This window comes from Camelus ferus, chromosome 29, assembly GCF_009834535.1.
Source record: "Camelus ferus isolate YT-003-E chromosome 29, BCGSAC_Cfer_1.0, whole genome shotgun sequence".
In the NCBI taxonomy this organism is placed as follows: Eukaryota; Metazoa; Chordata; class Mammalia; order Artiodactyla; family Camelidae; genus Camelus; species Camelus ferus.
In genome coordinates, this window is record NC_045724.1 from 17434892 (window position 1) to 17459980 (window position 25089).

Sequence of the window (25089 nt, forward strand, 5' to 3'; positions counted from 1 at the left end):
ACGTGATTTTAGAAAGTTGCGGCTCAGATTCCTGATAAAATCAATATAACATGTCTTAATGTGTATATTTGCTACTGCTGAGGTGTGTAAAAATTCCTTATGTCTGATTCTAACTTGATGATCTTTTGAATGCTATATATTCTAAGTATTCATTTTGTTCCAGATGACTTGCATGTTAGATTAGGTATTGTTTCTGTTAAATCCTAATTAATAGACAGTATTTACTAGGAAAACTTCTTTTTTACTTCCTTAACTCCCTTTCTTCTTTCCTTCCTTCCAGCCTTATTGAGAAATAAGTGACATACAAGGAAGATTTCTTTCTTATGAGTCATTTGTGTAGTGTTTTGGATCAAGGAAGAAATGACTTGACCAAACTAATTTATAATCAAAGCCTAATGGTGGTACACATGTCCGTGGACTAGATCTAATACTGTGTTTCTTAACTTCAGATGCACATTAAAATCACCTGGGGAGCTTTTAAAATTCCTGATACCTAGGTGCACCCCAGACCAGTTGAGTCCGAATTTCTGGGAGCTGGACCGAGGCATCGATAGTTTTTGAAGCCCCCATCAGGTGATTCCAGTGTATAGCCAAGATTGAGAACCACTTGATTTGGCAAGAATTTCCCCTGTATATTCAGTAAAGGATTCACCCTTGCAGTGCATATCTGTATTGCTGTAGTGAATGTTTTAGACTTCCCATGTAAACCTCTTTTGGTCTGGCTATATTCTTAACTGGAAGAATGTCATCGTGGGCTTAATGAGGGTGGCATGGGCTGTACTGAGCTATGTGCCAGTAAGTGGGAAGCCCTTTAATGTATGATCACATTTAATCCTTACAACAACCTTATGATACTTAGGTATTATTCACTCCATTTTTATAAGTGAGGAAATAGGCTTAGAGTGGTTTAAATAACTTGCCCAAGGTTTCTTTGATTCTAAAGCCTCTTTAAGTTGAATCACTTCCCTTTCTAAGGTGCCTAGACTCTTAATAACACTTTGAGCCAACTACTTTTTCTGGTAGGCTTGTCCATATGCTAACAGACAGGAGGCTGGTTGAAAGCTGCCCTCATTGATAAGGCCTGGAAAGACAAAGGCCTGACAGAGTTGGTACAGTACAATCCCCAGCCCAACACAAAGAAAAACCACCTGGAAACTGTGGAGTTGCAGTCCTCTTCTATACATTTTGTTTTATAAAAACTGGCTGACTACAATAGATCTTAATGGAAGTAACTGGGCTTGGTTATCCTATGTAAAAACAAATGCAGAATTTTAGACATAGTCACTCATGCTATTTGGTACTGTAATTGAAATCATAAAAGCCGAAATACTGTTGATGAGGAAGTTTTTTTCCCTTAATTTTATGGTTCTCTGATGGTCTCTTAGTGCTTTATAGACTGAAACATTTCTCCTGGGATCTAGTAGTCTCATTTGCTTTAACACATCTGATTACTGTGGGTTCCAGAAGATAACCTTGGATTGTCAGAATTATTTATACGAGGAGGCCTAGGCAAGTAATGTAAATGAGCCAGCAGATGATTGAAGTGGAGTGAATGAAAGACAGTAAGGAGTGATGGCAACTATGATGAGCTCATGTTCCATGTTTAGAGACAAGCTCATGTTTCAGCATATTTTTGCCATGAGCCGCCAGATCTTCTAGTTTTTCTAAAGAACCTAGAAATCTGTATTTTTGGGTGAAGTTTCCCAACTTTTAGTGAAATCTCTTAAATAAAATATGCCTATGTGTTGCATTCAGACTGAAGGTTACCTGTTTACTCTCTGTGTTTTTGAATCTGCTCCGATTGGTGGACCCTGCTCTTTGCTAAGCTCTTTACCCTTATTTAATTAATCAAGGATAATTCCCTTAGGATGAACTTGTAATGTAGTTAATTTGCTCTCTGAAAGGACAAGGTTTTCCCTCTTCGCACTGTAGACCCATTGATTACTGGAAGTGCCTTGTGAGACTATGCCAGCTTTCCGTTTACTGAACTGCAGACCCAGATTTTGAATCTAACTTTGAGAAGCAAACAGGTGTTGGGCATAGTTATTCTTTCTGTATGTTGAGTTGGCTGTAGGACATCATTTTGCCAATGAGTGTAATGCAGCATGTTCTGTAAAGCCAATGACTTGTAATTTCCTCTACAAATACTGAGTTTTTACTGAAGCACTTTTCCATAAGGGAGTTATCTCTGGCCACATATGATTTAAACATGATGGAATTCTTTATTCTAGGACATTTTGACATAATATCCTTATATTAATTAGTTTTCTTTATATTATAGGCATATAGTTGGAAAGAGAGGGGACACTAGGAAGAAACTAGAAGTGGAGACCAGAACTTCTATTAGCATTCCTAAGCCTGGACAAGAAGGAGAAATTGGTGAGACTCAATATATATTAGTTATATTTGCAATCACTTTTGTGTGTGTATGGAGTAATGTGACCCAGCTGAAGTGTTTGGTGACTGTATTTTTTATGTGGTTCTGTAGCTATTGGCCTTTTTATAATGTGTCAGTATCAGTCTCCCAGATGAGGAAAGATGCAGTTGTACAGCCTCATCTTGATGGAGTACCTGAGCCTTCCCTTTATACTTCACTGTGCACTGATGGAATAAAGCTTCCAGATTTTGTTGTGGACTAGGAGATTTCTTTTATGCATTAGTAACTTGAGCTGGAGTCTTTAATTTTTTCAAGTTAGAATTAGAGAAAACCAATGAGATCAGCAAGTTCAAGATAAAGTTTAGCCCTTTCCATATTGTTCCCTTGTTTTTATCTTGCTTTGTACACGAGGAAGGAAATTATAAGAGTAATAATTAAAACAACAACTTTATTCAAATAACTGGTCAGGTGAGGACAAATAGTTTAGCAATAGAAATCAAGTCAGGAAGTGTACTAAAGCATCAGTGTGAACCAAGGGCACAGGCTTGTCATGTAAGGCGGCTTTGAATGAGGGGCACTGTAGGGGCAGAATTTTTAAAAACTCGTTCTAAAAAAACAGGACTTTTTCAAAGTCACATAAGTGCAGCAGCCTCCAGTAATCCATTTTCCGTAAACACTCAGGTTGTATTAAGTTTTAGGAGAAAAAATGACAAGTACTCTTCTCATTTTATGCTCTGTACAAATAATGCTATGGCAGATCAGTAGCAGTTAACTTGAGAGCAGTGCTGTCCAAAAGAACTTTCTGTGATGGCGGTGTGTTCTGTGTGTGTGCTGTCCAGTACAGGAGCCACTGGCCACATGTGACTGGGAGTACTTGGAATGTGGCTGGTGTGACTGAGGAACTGTATTTTAAATTCTATTCAGTTCTAAGTCATTTAACATTTAATTTAACCAGCTGCATGTGGGCTTCTGTATTGGGCAGTGAGGTGATACAATTTTCCCCAGCTCCTTGGTAACTTCAGCAAACTAGCTTAAGAACTTCAGTGACATTTTTGAAGGACTCATTAAAATAAATATCCAGTTCATTGGAATTCCAGATTAAAAAAAATTTGAGTCTTAAGTTTTAGAGTTCAAGTTACAAAAATTGAAATAATTTAATTAATTGCATTAAAGCTTATTTCTGCATCTATTTTAATCTGATTTAAAAATTAATATGTGCTTTCATAAAACAAAAGCTTGTAGAAATTCTATATAAAGTATAATGAAAGTCTCTTACATTATGAACCTCAACCATAATTGCTGTTAACAGTGGAATATGTTCCCCATTTTTTCTATCTGTATTGTAACATACGTATAATAATTTTTATTTTGGTAGAAATTATAACGTGGTATAAATTTGCAGACCTTAGTCATTTTAAGATACTGGAGCCATTCCAAAACTTATCCAGAAAAGGTTAGGCAGAGTTGTAAAGATTCCATTTTGACTTAAAAAGCACAAATATTTCAATGTGAAAAATGAGTGTGTCTGATCGTCAGAAGTAAGAATTTAGTGAAACTGATTTAATTGAAAAACAAGAGGGTAAACTGGCTTATTGGTCTTGTTGGGATGTAAAGTATATAGAAAAATCAAATTTATTGGTTGGAGTAAATGGGTTGTGATGTGAAATCAAGACTGCATTTGCATTGGTGTGGTATATGCTGTAATTAGTTATTTTCTTTTGCCTCTCCTAAATTAGAGAAACTGGAGAAGAAAATCTAGTAGGTTTTAATTTGTCCTCTAGATAAGGATCTGGTCTAGTCTGTTTGGAAGTCTCAGGCAGTGAGATTTAAGAAGATGCTTTTAAAATGATATTGTCAATGTAGTTAGGGAATTTTTTTTTTTTTTTAAAGTTTAACATCAGTACGTTTAATTATTTTCTTCCTGTATATCCGTAATTGGAGTCCTTGGACCCATGTCATGTAAATTCTGGGGTCCTCTCAGATATTTGTAGTTGTAGGGTATTTCTAACCTCATCATATTTGCTCTTTAGTCGTTGTTTGATCCACTTTGAATCTTTTCCTGGAAATCAGTCTGATCAGTTTCCTTTCAAGCGCCCTTTACAGTTTCTGTGTTTAAAAAAAAGAAAACATCTTATTTGTCTTATTCTCGACCAAACCACTTTCTTAATGAAAAAGAATAGATTTTAGTATTTTATACTAAATTTTTACAGAAGTAAAACTTAAACGTGAATTTTAAGCTTCCTTCCCCGCCATCTCTTTTCCTTCTAGTTTCTCACCATATTTTTCAGTCCCTACAGAGATCACTATAATTTCTACTTTCCTTTAATTTTGTCCCAGTTTGCCTTTGAACTCTTCTTTATCAGTAATTCTGTAGCTCAGTGTTTGAATGCCTGTTGGGATACTTCCCTTTCCTGAATATTTGTCTTTTGGACTCTTAAAGTAGTCTTTCTGAAAATATAAATAATGTTAGAAAATACTGTATCTCTACTTCTTACATTTTTTGGTTATCACTTATGTCAGTGTTTTACTTAGGCAAACAGTTCTTAGGTTTTCTTTTAATTCGTTTGTAATTTACTTCTTTTCCTAGAAATTTCCATCTTATTTCTCTACAACAAAATGGGTGTGATAATTTCATTCTTATTAAGAAATAGATAGGTTGTTCTTGTAGAAAATTTCAAGTGCTTTAATGGAAAATATTAGGACAAATGAATGGAATTATTTCTTTAACTTCTGTAGTTGCTTGGAAGGAACAAACTTTGTGGCCTTGAAACTACATAGCACATTTTGCTACAATTACAGTTAATGTTTCAATGTTTTGTATTACATTTAGAAGTCTGTCCTTTATTTTTTAATAAATAATCTATTGAAATGCCAGTTTTGTTCATTGTTCATATCTTCTGTACCTTTCCTTACTTCCTGTTTTGAGCCAGGCACTGCCCGTTCTGGAACCTAGAGGTTTAATCTCTGCTTAAACAAAGATTGTGTAATCCCTAAATGATTTTTTTTTTCTTTGCAGACTCTGGTGTAACTCTTTGTGGCTTTTTTCCTCCCTGTTTTCATTTATGTATATATAGACAGCCCAGATCAAAGAAGGCCAAATTATACAAAAACATGGAAGTTTGATATCTATACATACAATACAGATATAGAAAAACATTTTTACTTCAACTTTCTATTTTCATATATGTAGGGTAGACATGTATAATATTATAGAATGTTCTCATTTGCTCTTTTACTGTAGTGAATTACTAAAAATTTTTGCCACAGTATTTTTTAAAATTGAGATAAAATTCACATAACAGAAAACTCCACTTTTTTTGCTCTTGGTTTTTTATTGTTATTTGAATCTCTATGTGATATATTCTTGATTTTTTTGGTTATGGTAGAATATATACAACATAAAATTTACTATTTAGACCACTTGAAAATGTTGAATTCAGTGACATTTAGTATATTTACAGTATTATGCAAGCATCACCACTATCCAGTTCCAGAACATTTTTATCACCTGACAAGGAAGCCCTATACCCACTAAGCAGTCACTCCCCCTTCCTCCCTACTTTCCAGCCCTTGCCTACCACTAATCTGCTTTCTGACTCTGAATTTGCCTGTTTAGGTATTTCCTATAAATGGAAACATATGTGGCCTTTTGTGTTTGGCATCTTTAACTTAGCATAATGTTTTCAAGATTCATCTATGTTTTTGCATGTATCAATACATCATTCCTTTGTTTTTGCTGAATAATATTTCAGTGTAGAAGGTACCACGTTTTTTTATTCATTTATTGGTTAATGGACATTTTGTGTTTTTCCTCCTTTTGGCTTTTGTGAATAAAGCTTCTACGAACAGTTGTACAAGTATTTTTGAATACGTGTTTTCACTTCTTTTGAGTTCCTATCCAGCAGTGGAATTGCTGGGCCTTTTGGTATTTCTCTGTTTAACTTTTCCAGGAATTGCCAAACTTTTCCATAGCAGCTACATAATTTTACAGTTATACCAACAAGGTATGAGGAATTGCTTTGTAGCTTTTGAACTTGTTTTTCTGCTGTATCAGCTGGGCTTAAGATTATTCTGTTTTTGAACCTTGTTCTTCTTAGATTGAATTCATTAGCAGCTTTATTATCCTTGGTACTATTGCCTGTTTATAATTATGTGCACATTCAGAACACTTTCAGCTCCCCAAGAGATAACAGTATCAAGGGGTCACCTATTTTACAAGCATTTGATGGTCCTTGGGCATGTTAACCTTTTTTTTTCTGCTTGTAGTAATCACTGGCCAGCATCGCAGTGGTGTGATTTCAGCCCGAACTCGGATTGATGTTCTTTTGCTCACTTTTAGAAGAAAGCAGCCCTTCACTCACTTCCTTGCCTTCTTCCTCAATGAAGTTGAGGTTCAGGAGCGATTTCTGAAGTTCCAGGAGGAAGTACTGGAGAAGTGCTCCATGGTAAGCAGCAAACAGAACAAAACAAAAAGTTAAAGAAAAAAATATGAAGAGTACCAAAATGGCTCATTTTGTAGAAAAGTGCAAATGTCTTCTACCAAAAAAGGTATCCATTCCTGATGGTTTCTTTTAATTCTGAACTGAAAAAAAAAAAGAACATAGACATATCAACACATAAGTGTCTATGTAGTATAGAAATAGCCTTTAAAAAATTTCAAGACACAAAACAATCATCCTAGTATACACACTGTTCTGTACCTTGTGGGTGTATATTTTTATGAATTTTGACACATGTATAGATTTATGTAGCCACCTGCCACATTCAGCATACAGAACAGTGCTGCTCCCTCCAAACTCCCTCATGCTATCGCTTACAGTCTCTTCTTCCTCACCCCAGACTTTGGCAATCACTGATCTCGTCTTGGTCACTGTTGTGTTGTCTTCCTGAGAATGTCACGTAAGTGGTATCATACAGGACCAGTCTCAAAAGGTTATATACTGTATGATTCCACTTACAAGACTGGTGTTTCTCACTCAGCATAATGCCTTTAAGATTCGTCCAAGTTGTGTGTATCAGTAGTTTGTCCCCTTTCATTAATGTTTCTAGTTTTGGGCAGTTAAGAATAGAACTGCCATAAACATTTGTGTCCAGCTTTTTATGTGAAGATAGTTCTCATTTCTTTAAAGTAAATCACCAAGAGTGGAATTGCTGGAATATATGATAGGTATATGTTTAACTTTATGAGAAACCGCCAAAATAATTTTTAGAGTGCCTGTACTGCTTTGCATTCCCGTCAGTAACATAAGAGAATTCCAGTTCTGCATCCTTGCCAGCATTTGTTGGCGGTGGTGTTTTCATTTTAGCCATTCTAATAAGTAAGTATTGATATCTTACTGTGGTTTTAATTTGCATTTCTCAAATGGCTAATCATGTTGAACATCTTTTTAATGTGCTTTTTTGCTGTCCTTATATCCACTTTGGTGAGGTGTCCATATCTTTTGCACAATTTAAAAGTATTTTCTTACTGTTGAGTTTTGAGAGTTCTTTTATATGTATTCTGGATACAAGTCCCTTCAAGTATCTGTGATTTCCAAATATTTTTTCCCAGGTGTAGGTTATCTCTTCATTCTTTTATCAGTGACTTTTACAGAGCAAAAGTTTTAAATTTTGATAAAGTCCAATTTATTAATTTTTCTTTTATAGATCATACTTTTGGTATTATGTCTAAGAACTTTTTGCCTAACCCCAAGTCACAAAGGTTTCCTCTTACAATTTTTGTAGTTTTACTTTTTTATATTTAGATCTGTGATCCAGTTAATTTTTGTATAAGGTGTAAAGTTTAAGTTGAGGTTCATTTTTTTGCATATGGCTGATCATGCTGCGTTTTCTCAATCTTGTAGTAAAGACAGGAATAAAAGCATGTGGAGTAAAATAGAACTGTGGTTAATATTTTTTTTTTTGGTTCTTGAGACAGATGGTCCTCTGTCTGATTCTGGGGTCCTCAATCTGTGTAGACTTGGGCAAATTAACCTCTCCAAATCTTTACAGCCTGCCTTGGAGAATTGCAGGAAGGATTAAATGATATAACACAAAGTACTCACCATAGTGCTTGATACATAATAAGCATTTAATAAATGATAACTGTTCCTCCTGCTATTTTTATGGCTGGTTAAAGTTATTAGGATTACTTGGAGTATTCAGAGTAGAGAAGAACTATCTTTGATAGTTGTAGGCAAAGTCAGTGACCATGTTTTTGGTGAAAATTTTTATAAGATCCTTCCTTCTCTTCTCTTCCCTTCTTCCTTTTTCTTTTCTCCTTTTTCCTTTCCTTTATCTTGTCTGTCCCATGCATGTTGCTCAAGCTGGGTCTTCTGTGTTAGAATATAGCGAGGTATAGGTATGCAGATACAGAAGTACTAGAGTCCAAGTACTTCTGTGGGACAGGAGGTGAGAATTGGTAAGCTTGATTATTTAAGAAGGAGGCTATGATGGTGAAAAGATTCAGACTGGGCAAATGTGAGTAGACAGTATGGAACTGTATAATCCATTTTTAAGTGACTTCATTGGCATATACAAAGTCAAATACTGTATCTATCTATCTATATATATTCTTAGTGATATATATGCTTAGTAAACCATCAGAATATTACTAAGTGTCATTAGTAAACCATCAGAATATCTTTTTTCATCTTAACATTTCACAGCAAGATGATGTCATTGTCAGTGGGAGTGGAGGGTGGGGTAGAAGAAGATCAGGAACACTGGAGCTTCAGTGTGGTCTGGTAAATTTTGTGGGGGTGGTGCTGGAAAGTTTTGAAATTGTGTTACCTTGTAAATACCACTTATTGAACCTCAGTGATTTCTCCCCCCCCCCCCAGTACTACAGATACTTTGTATGCGACAAGCAGATTGTAATAAATTAGCCTTTTTCTTTCTGTGTGAGTGAATGAGTGAGTGTGTGTGCGTGTGTGTGTGTGTGAGTGCGTGTGTGCTTTCTCACTTTTTGCTTTCTCACTCTTCTTTTGGCTCCTGACATGGGCTGACAGGGAACAAATACTGGAATGATTGCTTTAACTCGGCTGGGATAAGATTGGGCACTATGATTGTCACGCTAGCCTTAATCAGTCTGCAGTACTTCCTTTCTGCTTTCAGGGAGACTGCATACTGATACTGTCTTCTTCCTGCTTTTAAATCAGGTCCTCATAACAGCAGGGAAGGAAGCACAGCATACAAGAGTAAATAAGTAAGAGGCCATTATCTTCCTGTTATATGGAGGAAATTTTTAGTAAATTTTCATTCTGATGTTAGAAGACAGGCTGTAAAACCACATGGGCATTTTCTGCTTTTATTCCTCCAACTTAGGAGAGTTCCCTTCTAGCAGCTTTGGAGAACATATAACTGTTCATTGAGATAGCAGTTATTTCCTGAAATATGGTGTGGCACTCGGTCTTGCTTTGATTCCTCTGAAACTCATTTGAAATCTCTGATGAGAGTTTCTTCATCTCTAAAATAGAAGTGGTCTCAACATTCTCTTATTTACAAGAAAAAGATGAGGGAGGGTGTAGCTTAGTGGTCGAGTGCGTGCTTGGGATCTATGAGGTCCTGGGTTCAATCCCCAGTGCCTCCACTAAAAAATAAATAAATAAACAAACCTAATTACTTCCCCCCACCCCAAAGAAAAAAAGATGATATCTCTTGGTATAAAGTTGGCTCAAACATCTTTTAATATACATCTGTATGTATTATATACATTTATTAAAATAGAATTATGTTACACACATTGTTGTGAAACTGCCATTTTGATTGAACACATTTCAGGTCAAGACATACAAATCTAATAATTACTGCTTTTAATTGCTGTGAAGTATTCTATTCTGTGAATTTATCCTGACTTATTTAATCAATCCTGTATTGATGGACCATTAAAGGAAATTATTTCTATTAAATAATGCTGTAGTGAACATTTTTGTAAATGCATCTTTATGTCTTTGGCTTATGATTTCTTTGGGATACGTTTTAGGGTAAATTCTTAGAAGTAGAATACATGAGTTAAGGGAATATAAACTTTAAATTTTTGATAGTTTGTTTTTCCATTTTATTTTAAAAATCAACTTTATTGTTGTAACTTACAATATAATGCACTTGTTTTAAGAGTACACGTTGATGAATTTTGAGAAACATATACAGCAGTGCAATAGCCATCACAAAGAGGATGTAGAACATTTCCATCACCCCAAAAAGTTCTCTTGGACCTCTTTGCAGTCACTTCCACTCCCTGCCATCTCATCTACCAGTGATTCCAGGCAACCACTTATCTGCTGTCTGTTATTATTAGATTTCCCTTCACTAGAATTTCATATAAATGAAAATTTATATGAAAATCTCTGTGGCTTTTTTTGGACTCAGCATAACACTTTTGAGTACCATTCATGTCAATGTGTATTACAGTAGTTCATTTCTTTTTACTGGTGAGTTTATTCCTTTGCATGAATACACCATAATTTGTTTATCCATTCAGCTTTGGGTGGTTTCTAGTCTTTGGCTGTTATAAATAAAGTTGTTATCATTTGTGTAGAAATATTTGTGTTAAATATGTGTTTTTATTCCTCTTGGGTACATACTTAGGGGAATAATTGTTGGATCAAGTGCAGATATCTGGTTGGTTTTACAGAAAACTGTCACAGCTACTCCCAAAGTGGTTGTACCTCTCATACCGCAAATAATGTATGAGAGTTTAGGTTGCTCCACATTCTTGCCAACATTCGGCGGTCTCTGTCCTATTTTGATTTTGGCCACTCTGGTAGGCGTGCTCTGGTGGCTTGTGGTTTTAATATACATTTCCATGATGGGTAATGCTGCTGAGCATTTCTTCATGTGCTTGTTGGTCATTTGTGTCTCTGCCTCTGTGAAGTGTCTGTTCAAATCTTTTGCCCATTTGTTTGTTGTTGCTGGTGGTACTTTAGTTTCTTTTTATTACTTTTTTAGTGTGTAAAATGTATATAACATAAAATTTACCATTTAAGTGGTTTTTTTTTGGAGGGGGTTTATTTCTTGCTATTGAGTTATTGTGAATTATTACAGGTTGTAGATATATGTCCTTTATCAGATATGTGTTTTACATCTACTTTTTGGCGTCTGTCTTAGGTTTCCTCATGATTAAGTTGATGTTATGCTTAGAGAACTTGATGTTCTCAGAGTACTACATAGGTGATGTTGTATCTTTCGAAGGATATCACACCTAGGGGCGTATGATGTTCATCTGTTTTTCCCAAGTGATGTTACATCTAGTCAAGATGTTGCCCAGATTGCTCCTGATAAGCCAGAACATTGCAAACCACTTCCACTCTTCCCCATCTGCCTTGATGGAGGAGCAGAAATTGAGTGGCTTCCTCCTTACTCGTTCTAGGGAAGGGGTAGGGCAAGGGGTGGACAGAAAACATGAAATTTCCTACCATTTTGAGTGTAGCTTTCCTTTGGTTAGGCATTTGCTTGGGTTGTTGCAGGTTCTTAACTGGTTTCTAGAGTTCTCCCAAGGCTACTTTGGTCTGTATATTATTGTTCACTTGGTGTTTTCTACCAGGGAATGAGGGCCTGGATCTTCTTAGTGTGCCATCTTGCTGATGTTGCTCCAAGTTTGGATATTTTAAGGCGTTATTTCCTTTTTTTTTTAGGCATTATTTCTTTAAATATCTTTTCTCTTCCCTTTTCCTCTTCTCTGGAATTCTAATTTCACTTATATTAGACCAATTGATATTAGTACACAGATTGCTGAAGCACTGTTTTGTTTTCCAGACTTTTTTTTCGCTCTCTCTGCTTCAGTTTGGATAGTTTCTGTAGCTATTTCTGCAAGTACACTGATTTTTTTTTGAAGTGTCTAGTTTGTTGTGAATCCCATTTTTATTTTTGCCCTTATATTTATCTCTTGAAGTTCCATTAGTTTCTCTTTTTATATTATCCTTTTTGCTCTTCTGTATCTTCACATTTTCCTTAAAATAGTTGAGCTTATTTATAGTAGCTATTTTAAAGTCATTCCATTAGCATCGTGGCATTCGAGATCTATAGCTGTTGGTGGATTTTTTTTTACCTGCTTATAGGTCACATTTTTCTGCTGGTATATCTGGTAATTTTTTATTGGATGCTGAACATTGTGAATTTGTTGAGAGCAAAATTTTTTTTTCCTTTAGAGAATCTGAAACGTTCTGGAAGATAGTTATTTGTGGATCAGCATAATCATTCCAAAGCTTGTTTTTAAAGCCTTTTAAGGACAGATCTAGAGTATTCCTTACTCTAGAGCTAGTCTAGCTTTACTACTAACGTGTGTCCCTCCTGGAATCCTTTTTTCAGTGCTCTGTGTATTCAAGAGTGGTGTCTCCACTCTGGCTCATGGGAACTTGAGTGTTTCCCTGCTGCTTGAGCTTTGGGTATTGTTAGACTTACACCTCCCTGGTAGTTGTTCTTAATCTGGTCTTGTGGATTTCACTTTATGATGTACAGATTGTTGTTCAGCCAAAGTCTCAAAGAGAACTTTATGCAGATTTCCGGAGTCCTTTTTTTTTTTTTTTTTTTTTTTTGCCTGACATCCTCTTTTTCAGTGCTTGGCCCTGCAAGTTTTATTTGCCTTGCATTCCCAAATTCCAGTTTTTGTCCCCTCAACTCATTGGGATCACTGGGCTCTGTTTGGGTTCCCTACTCTGTTCCACTGTCTCTAAATTGTCTCCATTCAGAAAGCTAAGATGGGGCTCAGTCAGTCTAGCACCTTCTGTTACCCAGTGTCTGAAAACACTTGTTTTGTATATTTTATCTAGCTTTCTAGTTACTGATGGCAGGAGGCTAATCCTGTAGGACTTAATTCTTCTTGGATAAAAGAAGACATTCTCATACAGTTTAAAATTAGGGTATAATTCGTATAACATAAGTATATAGTTCAGTGGTTTTTAGTATATTCATTATATTACCCAACCGTTGCCACTATCTAATTCTAGGATATTTGCATCACTCCTAAAAAGATACCCCATACTCATACTCATTAAGCTATCACTCACCATTGCCCCCTTTTCCCAGCTGCTGACAACCAGTCATCTACTTTCTATCCCTATGGATTTGCCTGTTATGAATATTCCATATAAATGGAGTCATATGATATGTGGCCTTTTGTCTCTGGGCATCTTTCATTTATAATGTTTTCAAGGTTTATCCATGTTTTATCATGTAACATTACTTCATTTCTTTTTATGGCCAAGTAATATTCCACTGTATGAATATACCACATTTTGTTTATGCATTCATCACTTGATGAATGTTTGGGTTTCTGCTTTTGGACTATTATGAATAATGCTACCATTCATATATGTTTTCTTCTAATAATTTGTAAAATCTTAAGGTTGAGTTTACCACTATTTTTATTCACTTAACTGACCTTGATTTGTTATATAAAATAACAAATAATTGGTGAGCTCTTGCATTGTGCTAGACACTGTTCTTAGTGCCTTCTTGGCTTATTTTGTTTAACTTCCAGTCCATCTGTTATAAGGTAGATATTGATATTCCATTTTACTTAAGAAATTGAAATTGAAGCTTAGAGAGGATAATTTTCCCAATGTACCATAGCTAGTGGGTGCCACCATGTGAAGTAGGGTAGGTGATACAAAGTTGTGTAGGACCTAGTAATGGCTCTAATTTATACAACCCAGTAGAACAAATAGATGAAATTAATTCTGGGAGTCACTGTGAGAAATTATTGGAATGGAAAAAAAGCCTGTTTAAATTGAAGATATTTTGATGGTTGTTTGTCTTTTAACCAATTGTACCAATCTTTAAGCATGTATTTTCATTGGGACCATCCTTGACTAGAATTAATTTGCACAGTATTTGAGGATTCCAAAAAAGAGCAGCAGAGGGAGAGGATATAGCTCAGTGATAGAGCACATGCTTAATATGCCCGAGGTCCTGGTTCAACCCCTATACCTCTATTTAAAAAAAAAGGCAAAAAAAGATACTCTATTCTATTCTATCCAAATCATATTCTATTACTTAATTGTTGAAAAAAGATATTATATGGATCAGATATTATTTAAAAGGAGGTTTTTTTTCAATAGGGATATCCATCTTCATTTCTGAATCAGGACTGAAAGAGGTGAGATTCTTTATCTTTAAAAATCGTCCACAATCAAAAGAGAGGGAATTATATGAGGTTGAGGATCTTTGAGGGTCATTCTTAAAATTCTGCCTTTGATGGCTATTAATGCTTATTTTAAAACATTGTTGTAAAGTCACATTTTTGATACAACAGACAACTTTTCTACTCCCAGGTCTCATCCTGTCCTTCCTTTACCCTTCCTTGAACTTCTTTTTTCTTCCTTTGAAATAGTGGCCTTGTTTTCTCTCTTCGTGTGATAGCATGTTTGTCTTTGACTCTCGAAGGAAACTGTGACTTTACCTTTTAAAATAGCGTTTCCTGAAGTCACTTTCCTTTGTGCTGATCAATTATATAAGAAACGTTGTTTGACTGCAGACATTATCACCATCATCCTTGTGCTTCAGCTCCCTAAGCCTGAGTACTTAATGTAGGATTTACCTGCTCATAGACACTGGTAAGATATTTTTCATCTGTGTGATCTGCAGATAAATTGCACCTTATTTTTTCACTCTTTTCCTCTCTTGCATTAAGATTCAAAGATGTCTCACTGTCTGCAAGTTCACATAGTATATTAAAACCTTGTATATCTCTCCGTCTATCTATAGCTAGTAATGCTGCTATAATTCCATTTTATCTCACAGCAGGGTCCAGTGAAAGCACATCAGTAATGAAAAACAGTAATTCAAAACTGTGTTTGGTGGAGCATTCTGAGGGCTTATAGATCTGTCTGAAGCAACAGGGGATTTCTCAGGCTGCATGGAGAACCTGAATAGAAACTACATAATTCTGCTTATATTGTAGTGTGAAGGCTGACACTGGGCAGAAATGGCTAATGGATCTGGGGTTTGTCCCTTTTCTACCAATTAGGATTATTTTTTTCCATTTAGTATTATTCACCGAATAAGCAAATTTATATGTGAAAGCCTTAGAGTATAATTTAGGATTTTTCATGGACGAGGGGAATTGCAGGATTTGTAATTATCTTATAAAGTAACTTAGAATGAAGATGGGATAGAGGCATACCTTGAAGATAGTGTAGGTTTGGTTCCAGGCCACTGCAGTGAAGTATATTGCAATAAAATGAGTCATGTGATTTTTTTTTTGGTCTCCTAGTACATATAAAAGTTACCTTTATACTTTACTATAGTTTATTAAGTGTGCAGTAGCACTGTGGCTAAAAAATGTACATACCTAAATTAAAAGTAATGCTGTTGATAAATACAAAACAGAAATGGACTCATAGACATAGAATACAAACTTGTTGCCAGGGGGGAGAGAGGTGGGAAGGGATGGACTGGGGAGTTCGAAATTTGTAAATACTGACAGGTATATATAGAATAGATAAACAAAATTATACTGTATAGCACAGGGGAAAATATACAAGATCTTGTGGTAGCTCACAGTGAAAAAGAATGCGACAATGAATATATGCATGTTCATGTACAACTGAAAAATTGTGCTCTACACTGAAAATTGACACAACATTGTAAACTGACTATAACTCAATAATGTAAAATTAAAAAGATAATGCTGTTGGAAAAATGATGCCAGTAGACTTGCTTGACTCAGGGCTGCCATAAAATTTCAATTTGTGAAAAACACAGTATCTCTGAAAGACAACAAAGTGAAGCACAAGTACGTGAGGTGTGCCTGTCATCTCTGGTTGTGATAAATGTGAACGCCTGAGTTCTAATGTTGGGTAGGAAAGTAAGAAAAGGAGATGTTGTAAGATTCATGTATTGCACCATTTGGATGGAGATAATTGTTGTGAATAGGTGTTTATCTTTTATTCACTCATTCACTGTTTATTAAACGCCTACCATTGGCTAGGCTGTGTATTTTATGATGAGCATTCTGGGCAGAGGAACTGGCACTTGCAAGGCATGGAGGTGTTCCAGTCTCTGTGTTCAGGGGAGAGTGAGGAGTTTAAGTCTGCAACCTAGAAAGTGGGCAGGGTAGGGAAGAGACAGGAGTTAAGAGTGGAAAGGTGAATGGTATCCAGGTAGTGAAACATCATGTGTGGTTTAAGGATTTTGAATGTATCTTATGGATAGTCAGGAACTGACAAAGATTTTAAGTAGGGGCTAACGTGATTGACTTAACATTGTAGAAAAAATAGCTTTGAAGGCAGTATGGAGGATGGATTGAGAGTTAAAGAGTCAGGTACCAGAGACGGCTACCAGTTAGAGACGATTGACACTTGAAAAAAAGACTAGAGTCTGTGGCATATTTAGGAGGCAATATATTCCCGAGTTATTTTGGAGGTCTTCTCTAAAATGATGGTGATAATAGTACCTACCTTTAGTGTTGATTTGAAGAGTAAATGAGTTAATATTTAAGGTGTTTAGAGCAGAGCACAGCACATAGTATTGTGTGTTAGCTGTTGTAGTAATACTGTGGATTACCATGTGGGAGATGAGAGAAAGTGTGGCATCAAGAAGGAGCTGAGGGTCTGACTTGAGGAGGAGGTGTACCATTAACTCATCATTAGTGTTTGAATAGTCATTGTCTGTCTTTGGGAATAAATACAGATTGGTAGGTGGATTGCTAACTTAGTGCTTACAAGTAACTTACGGAGGAATAGTTAAGCTTTTAGAAAAGTGGGTATAGCTGTTTATTGTGCTCATTGACATAAGAGAGATGTATCCCTTGGTGAAGGGGAGAAGCTGTTTGCTCCTTTTTAATAGATAAGGATGTTTAGACAATGTGTGAGAACTTTTTTTGTTTTTGTTTTTGTTTTTCTGGTCAATGTAAAAGCTGATCCTTGAATATTTGTCCTTTGTTTTTAAGAACCTCTCTATTTTCCTGTAATTATGTCTGGATAGAATTTTTAAGTTGGAAGAATCAAAACCCTGTTTTCTGAAGCTGATTCAGCTTAACAGGGTATTTTATTAATAACATATATAATGACTCTGAAATCAAAGTCAGCTTTTGTAAACATTCTTGAAGAAGAGCAATGACTCAGCAGAGCCTGATTAGCTCTTGATGGTGCTTTGAAAGAGTAAAGATGGCATTGGTTTGGAGTGTTGCGTAGTCATATAAAAAACAAGAAGAGGGGAAGCCTGTATTTACTCCATACTACTATGTGCCAGAGGTTTCAGAACAACCCTAAGAAGGAAATGTCTGTTTTAGAGATGATGAAATTGAGTTTCAGAGCAATGAGCAGTCACACTGTTGTTGGGTGGCAGAATTAGAATTTGAACCTAGGCCTGTCTGGTTGCAAACTCAAATGCTCTTTTTACCAGTCTGCCTTATGTGAATAACTTTCCTATGTGAATGAGGTTTACATCATCCACCCAGGAGTGGTTTTCTGGGGTTTGGCCATGCAGAAAGAAAAAAATATAATGAGCACGGGTAAGGCTTCTGTGCTTATTTCCTTTTTTTCTTTGAATATCAGGAAGTGAATTGATGGGTTCCTCACAAATACCTATTTTGTACTTATTTATAGGTTTTTGGGAGCGTGTGAAAAATCTATAGGACCTTTGACTTAGGTAAATTAAATTATCTCCCTTATCTTATAGAGAAGGAAACTGAGGTCTAGTGAGATGGTTTGCCTGATTATAGCTGGTTTATAACAGAGTTGGAATTGGAACCCTACTCTGTATTCCAAGTTAAAAGCCTTTTATAGGTAAATCCCAAACCTTTGATATGTTTGGAGTTCCTGGAAGATGATATATGTGAATATGATTTGAGGATTATTCCTTTGTCTCTGGCTCTCAGCAGGTACTGTGAAGGCAGAGTGCTGTAAATTATTTACATTCTGGGAGCTATCCATTCGGATCAGATTCATCGGTGTTCTTAACTCTCGTGTAATAGAGCATGGCCTTTGGGGTCTGAGTCTGAAGAGAAGCTTTCCTTCTGCTAGCTGACAGCTCTGACAGATGTGCCTGTGTCACACTCCATCTGCATGGACAGGATGGTTTGGGTTCTAACTGGGGCTTTAAGGAAGCAGAGAGAATGCTTCATGGTGGGCTAATCCATACTTCTCTCTCCCGGCCTTTTCCCCAAGCCTGACATTTGTAGATTTCTCTCTTCCTTGTTAATTTTTCATGCCGGTAGCACTGCTAGAAGTTCTGCCCCTGTGGAGCCCAATGCTGGATTAAAAGTGAAATCAGTGAAGGGCCTGTGATGATGTGGTGATTGCTAATGGAAAATCATGGAGCTGTGGTTTGAATGAAAGAGTTAAGGTCTTGCACCTGGGACTGCTGAGTTAGAATATGGCTTTGAACTCTGAACTGTGGCTGAGACTATCTGTGGAGATAGCTCTGAATGCACTTTTTCCTTAGATGAGACCTTATTTAACAAATAAACTGAGGCAAATAGATGTGACTTAGCCATAAACAAACACTTTTTCCCCCAACCTAGATAGAACTGCCCTAGGGAATTCTTGTTACTTCACCCTTCACTTCTCCTTGCTGGGTGGAAGGTCACCACCATTAGAATTTTCTGGCGCCAGCCTGGGTGGCCAACCTAATGAAGTAAAATAGTTCCAGCTCCCAGTAATGGTGAACTTGGAGCAGGGCCCAGTGTAATTAAACCCCTGGAGTAAAGAATTTGTTGTTGGCCTTTATTCATTTCAATGAAGAGGCTTGCGGGTAGGAATATGATATATTCCAAGCAAAGAAAAATAGTGACTCGGGAGATTTATGCCATTGCCTTGAAGATTGTTTGGTTCCACATTAAATTTAGATAATTCAGTAAGAGGAAAGCTTTTTTTCATAGATGACATTGCTAGGCAGGGTAAAAGCTAGAGTGTTTCTCCATTTACTAAAAGACTGTCCAATAGTGTATTATATACATTATATAATCTCCAATACCGTTAAAGACTGAACTGTTATGACTCAGATTATGTGGCCTTTTAGGTAACCTGTCTGTTCCTTTCCTTGTTCTTTTGCGTTCTTTATGTTTTGTTTCCCAGCATTCAGTATTTTTGTGGCTAGTTTTGAACTCAAGTTGACTAAAGTGGTAGGCTCCCAAAAAGTAACGTAATGGAAGGAAAGTTCTAGGGCTTCTTTTTTCTAGGCAATAAGATAATAAATTTGTGTTGTTTTAAATCACTAAGTTTGTGGTAATCTGTTACAGTGGCAATAGGATACTAATCATTTTAAACTTACAGAAGTTATAAGACTAAGGATAGTACCTTTTACTTAGATTCACTTATTGCTAATTCTTTATTTGGTTTATCATTTTTTTCCTCTTTTTTTTGGTTGTTATTTCTGAACTACTTTAAAGTGAGTTGCATATGTCATGGATGGCTGTACCCCTAATACCTTGATGTGTATTTCCTAAGAATCAGAATTTTTTTTTACATAATGATTATATAATTCTCAACTTCAGTAGATTTAACACCGATACTTTAATTTGCCATCCACATTTTAATTTTGTCAATTATAGCATTTTTTGTTGTTGTTGTTGTTGACCCTCCAGTATAGGATCCAGTCTAGAATTAGGTGGTGTATTTAGTTGTCATGTCTTTTTAGACTTCTAGGGTCTGGAACATTTCTACAGCCTTTCTTTGTCTTTCTTGACACTGACTTAAAAAAAAAAAAAGAATGCTTCTCATTTGGGGTTTATGTGATGTTTCCTCATGAGTAGACTGAGGTTATACATTCCTGGCTAGAACATTGTGTAAATGATGATATGTCTTGATATATCGCATCCAGATATGACACCCTTCATTGATAATGTTAATTTTTATACCATCCAGTCAAAGTACTGATTAATTTCTTCATTGAATAGCTACTATTATTTTTCTTTCTAATCAGTAAACAATCTGAGGGAAGACATTTTAAGACAATGCAAATATTCTGCTTCTCAACAAAATTTCCCCATAGATTTAGCATTCTTTGATGATTCATACCTGAACCAATCTTTGCTATGATGGTTGAAAAATTAAAGTTTCCAACTCTAGTGTTTTCTCTGTATTTGCTGGTTGATAGTCAGTATTCTACTGTAAGAAACAGCCGTCTCTTATCATCTCTCTCTCTATCATTGATATAGACTCATACACTCCTATTTTTTAATAGTTTATAAATTATTACTTTTCTTAATTATTTCAGTGCTCAGATTGTCCTTAATTTAACCAGTGAGGGACCCTGCAAACTGGTTCCTGTGTTGGTGACATGCCTTCCTCCTGTCCCCCCACCCCCTGAGTATTTCCATACTTTCTGACATAACAAGATGTTTCAAGCTTATCTTGTACTTCTCTGTCCCAGCCCTGCAATCAGCCGTTCCTCAAAGGAACCCTGGTTCCTTTTAGTGGGAAATGGTATTAGAGACAAAACATTGGTGTTAGATATGCTCAGGATGTCTGCACTTCTAGGCCCTTTTAGTAGACAGAGCTAGGAAATATGTATATGTATACACACATATGTACACATTCATGCATTTACATATTTTAGAAATCAAGAAATACCCCTGATTGCAGTCCGTCCCCACAGGGCTCTTTCCTGCTGTCCTCCCATTCTATATTTTTATGTCCCTCCTTCCACAGTAGGGATCCTGGCTTCCAGCACCAAAACCTTTACTCATTTGCTTAATCCTTTAATACATTTAAAATAGGTTTTGATTTGCTCTGCCCATACATCTATAAGAAATAGACGTACTAAAAAGAATTTAGGGTTTGTTTACAGTTCTCTCCCTTCCCCCCTGAAAATAGATATGAAGTCAAATATTATGTTCATACGTTACTTGGATTAGTTCTCCCTTTTTTTAACCCCCTCTAGTGTGGATTTGGTATCCATTTAAAATGCAGTTGAGCTCATTTTTAGTTTGCTTTCAAATTTGGGTTCCCCTACCCCTTCCTATTCTTGTTTTTTTTGTTGTTGTTGTTTGTTTTGTTTCTTTTTTTATTGATGTATAGTTGATTTACAGTCTTGTATTAGTTTCAGGTGTACAGCAAAGTGATTCAATTATATACATATTTATGTACACTTTTTCATATTCTTTTTTATTATACATTATTACAAGATATTGAATATAGTTCCCTGTGTTGTATAGTAGGTCCTTGTTCCATCCTTACTGATTTAATTTTATTTTGAATATGTAGACAATCAACATGCTTCCAAAAGTCAAAACTGTACAAAAGGGCATACTCAGAAGTCACACGTTCCTGTATCCCTTCCAGTTGTTCTCCTCATCCCATAGGTAACTGACTTCATTGCTTTCTAGTTTATTTGTCCTGTGTCCCATTTTGTAACTTATTTTCTTATTTTCCGTCCTTTCTTACACAAATGGTACCATATGTTCTTCTGAACTTTGTTTTTTTCATTTAACATTATGTCTTGAAAAATCACTCCCTATCAGTTTATACATGTGTTTATGCATAGTTTTCAACCAATCTTCTGTACTTGGACATATAGATATTTTTGTTATTTTGCAGTAATGGTGTAGTGACTAACATTGTGCACATATATATTGTTGGAGATGTATCTTCAGAATGAATTCCTAAAAGTAGGATTGCTGAGAGAATTAGATTGCTTGGACTACTATAACAGAATACAATGGACTCAGTAACTTAAACAGCAGAAACTGACTTTCTCACAGTTCTGGAGTCTGGAAGTCCAACATCAAGGTGCTGGTAGGATTGGTTTCTGGTGAAGTCTTTCTCCCTGGCTGTAGACAGCTGCCTTCTCACTATGTCCTCACATGGCCTTTTCTCTGTGTACATGTGCCCCTGGTATCTCATCCTCTTTTTATAGGACACAAGTCCTGATGGATTAAGTCCTCATCTATATGACCTCATTTAACCTTAATCTTTCAAGGCCTTATCTTCAAATACAGTGACGTTATGGGTTAGGACTTCAACATAAGGATTTTGAGTGGACACAGTTCAGTCCATAACACTAGGTCAAAGGATGAATACCTGTGTACCTTTTGTTTTGTTAAATTTTCATCCATTGGGGTTGTACCATTCGCATTTCCACTAGCAGTGTATGAAAGGGCCTGTTTCCTCACAGCCTCTCCAATAGAGTGTCAAGCTTTTGAATTTTTGTCAGTTTAACAAGTGAGTAGTGGTCTTCAGTGTAGTTTTAATTTGCATTTCTTTTTTTTTTATAAGTGAAATTGTACATCTTCCCATATTTTTGTATCTTTATTTTTGTAAAGTATCTATGTCTTTTGCCTATTGCTTAATAACATTTTTAGTTATTTTTCCTTTGATTTTTAAAAGTTCTTTATATATTAGAGATATTAGTCCTCTATCTGTGATATATCTTGCAAATATTTTCTTCTAGTGTATTGTCTGTCTTTTGACTTTGCTTGTATTTTTTGCCATGTAAAGTTTTCTCTTTTTAAGTAATCAAATTTACTGGTCTTATCTCTTATTGCATCTGGATTCCTAGTCTTAGGTTGAAGGCCTTTTTCTACATTCAAGTTAAAGAGGAATTTACTCATGTTGTTTTCTTGTATAGTTTGATTTTTTAACATTTCTTTAATTTGAGGTTTATTCTGGTTTGTGGTGCAAGGAATGGATATAATTTTATTTTATTTTCCAAATGGCTATCCAGTTGCCCCAATATAATTTATTAACAAAACTCATTTGTCTCAGTGATTTGAGATCCCGGCTTTCCCATGCACAAAGATATCTCTGTGTACATGGTGTTTTTAACATAGATTGGTAGACCTTTAGGAAGTCATCAAGTAGGAAGGGTCAAATAAGAGTTGATCAGAGATCAAGTAAACTTCCATGAGGATAGCTCTCAGCAGGTTGAGTTATAGGTGAAAACTTGTTTCAGGTTTGCTAGGATGCTCTTAAAAAGAAAAGGCATATACACATTTTTATATTTAACAGCTGTATTGAGGTACAATTTACATACCAAAAACCCTACCCGTTTCAAGTGTACAGTTCAATCACTTTTAGTAAATTTGCAGAGTTGTGCAATCAGTACCACAATCCAGTTTTAGAATATTTCTGTCACTCCAAAAAAATCTCTCATGCCTGTTTGTAGTCCCAGTCTTTATCCCAGGCAACCATTCATCTTTCAGTCTCTATAAATCTGCTCTTTTCTGGATATTTCACATAAATATGTAGTTTTTGCATCTGGCTTCTTTTTCTTAGCTATTGTAGCTATTGTTTTTTGTGGTTTATTCATATTGTTACTATATATATTGCCCAATATTTCATTGTATGACTACACTAAATTTTTCATCCTTTCACCAGTTGATGAACATTTGGATTGTTTCCACTTTTTGGCTCTTATAAATAGTATTTCTGTGAAATTCACTTACAAGTCTTTATGTGGACCTACAACATTTTTATTTCTCTTGAGCAGAGTCCTAGGAGTGAAAGGTCTGGGTTTTATTGAAAATTCATGTTTAATTTTTTGAGGAACTGCCAAACTGTTTTCCAAAGTGGCTGCTCTATTTGACATTCCTCCTAGCAATGTATGAGCAGTTCGGTTTCTCCCTATCCTCATCAACACTTGTTATTGTCTGTCTTTGGTTATAGTCATTCTGATGAGTGTGAAGTGATATCTCATTTTGGTTTTGGTTTGTATTTCCTAAAAGACTAATGATGTTCAGCATCTTTTCATATGTTTATTAGCCATTAGTATATCCTCTTTGGTGAAATGTTTATTCAAATACTTTGCTCATTTTTTAAATTGGATTGTATATCATTTTATAATAGAATTTTAAAAATTTAAAAAATATTTATATTTATCTGATAACATGATTTGCAAATATTTTTCTCCAAATAATTTTTCTCTGTGGCTTGTCTTCTCACTTTCCTAATATGTCTTTTGAAGCACAGGTTTTTAACTTTGATCCGCTTCAGTTAATCCTTTTTTTTTTTAATGGTTCATGCTTTTGATGCTCGTGTCTCAGAGAAGTCAAGTATTAAAACTACTTTTCTTTTCATGGAATTATGAGATTTGCCTCATTTTTAGGACTAGCTTGGTGATCAGGCCCATTTGTTTTGTGAGCTTTATTGAAATGTGTAAGGCCTTGCCTCTGGGTAATGGCCACGTTGTTCTAGCATCCTCTGGGCAGTTGTTACTGGAGAGGCAATGTAATATTGATCAAAAGTGTAGGTCTCACTACCTGGATTTGAATTTTGGCTTCATACCTTCCTAGGAGTGTTACTCTGGGAAAGTGGCTTTTATTTCTCTGTGCCTCAGTTTCCTCATCTGTAAAATATAGATAATACTACTTCGCTCATAGGGTGTTTGTCTATTTAAAGTACATAGGAAATGCCTGGGGCAGAGTAAGGGCACAAAAAATATTAGCTTACTTATTGCAGTTCTCAACTAGAGTTTTTTGGGAGGGTGTGCAAATTGGAATCATTTGGGGGTGCTTTTTAATACCTTGTATGCCTTTCTAAAGTGACAGATTCTGCCCTGGTTTACAGCAGCTGGGGTAATAAGCATTGTACTTAGTCTTCCTTGATACATTTCAAGTTGATTGTTCCTTAAAATCACTTTCATTACATGAGGCAATTTGGGTTGATGTGTAGAATCACAAAACTCATCAGGTGTAAAAATAGTGCAAGCTCCATTAACGCTTAGAAAGTGAATAATAACTCCTGTTGCCAAGCCAAAAACTAGGCAGTCTTAGGCAAACTAGTATAGGATAAAAGCTATGTGCATTTGATAAATAATTTTTTTTGCCTTTAGGGTGGTTTGTTAGTCCAGAG

General features: G+C 35.7%; 1 protein-coding gene across 5 annotated transcripts in view; it reads left to right on the forward strand.

Annotated features, from left to right (window-relative positions):
- The window catches only part of ASCC1 (activating signal cointegrator 1 complex subunit 1), an 87770-nt gene that overhangs the window by 4382 nt on the left and 58299 nt on the right, over positions 1 to 25089 (forward strand). For all 5 annotated transcript variants that reach the window (XR_004316061.1, XM_006181150.3, XM_032470188.1 and 2 more), the window contains exons 4-5: positions 2282 to 2379; positions 6644 to 6822. Coding sequence is in view for 4 of the 5 variants with exons in the window: in XM_006181150.3 (XP_006181212.1) it covers positions 2282 to 2379; positions 6644 to 6822 (277 nt within the window). In the remaining variant the exon portion in view is untranslated. The remainder of the gene's footprint in view (positions 1 to 2281; positions 2380 to 6643; positions 6823 to 25089) is intronic.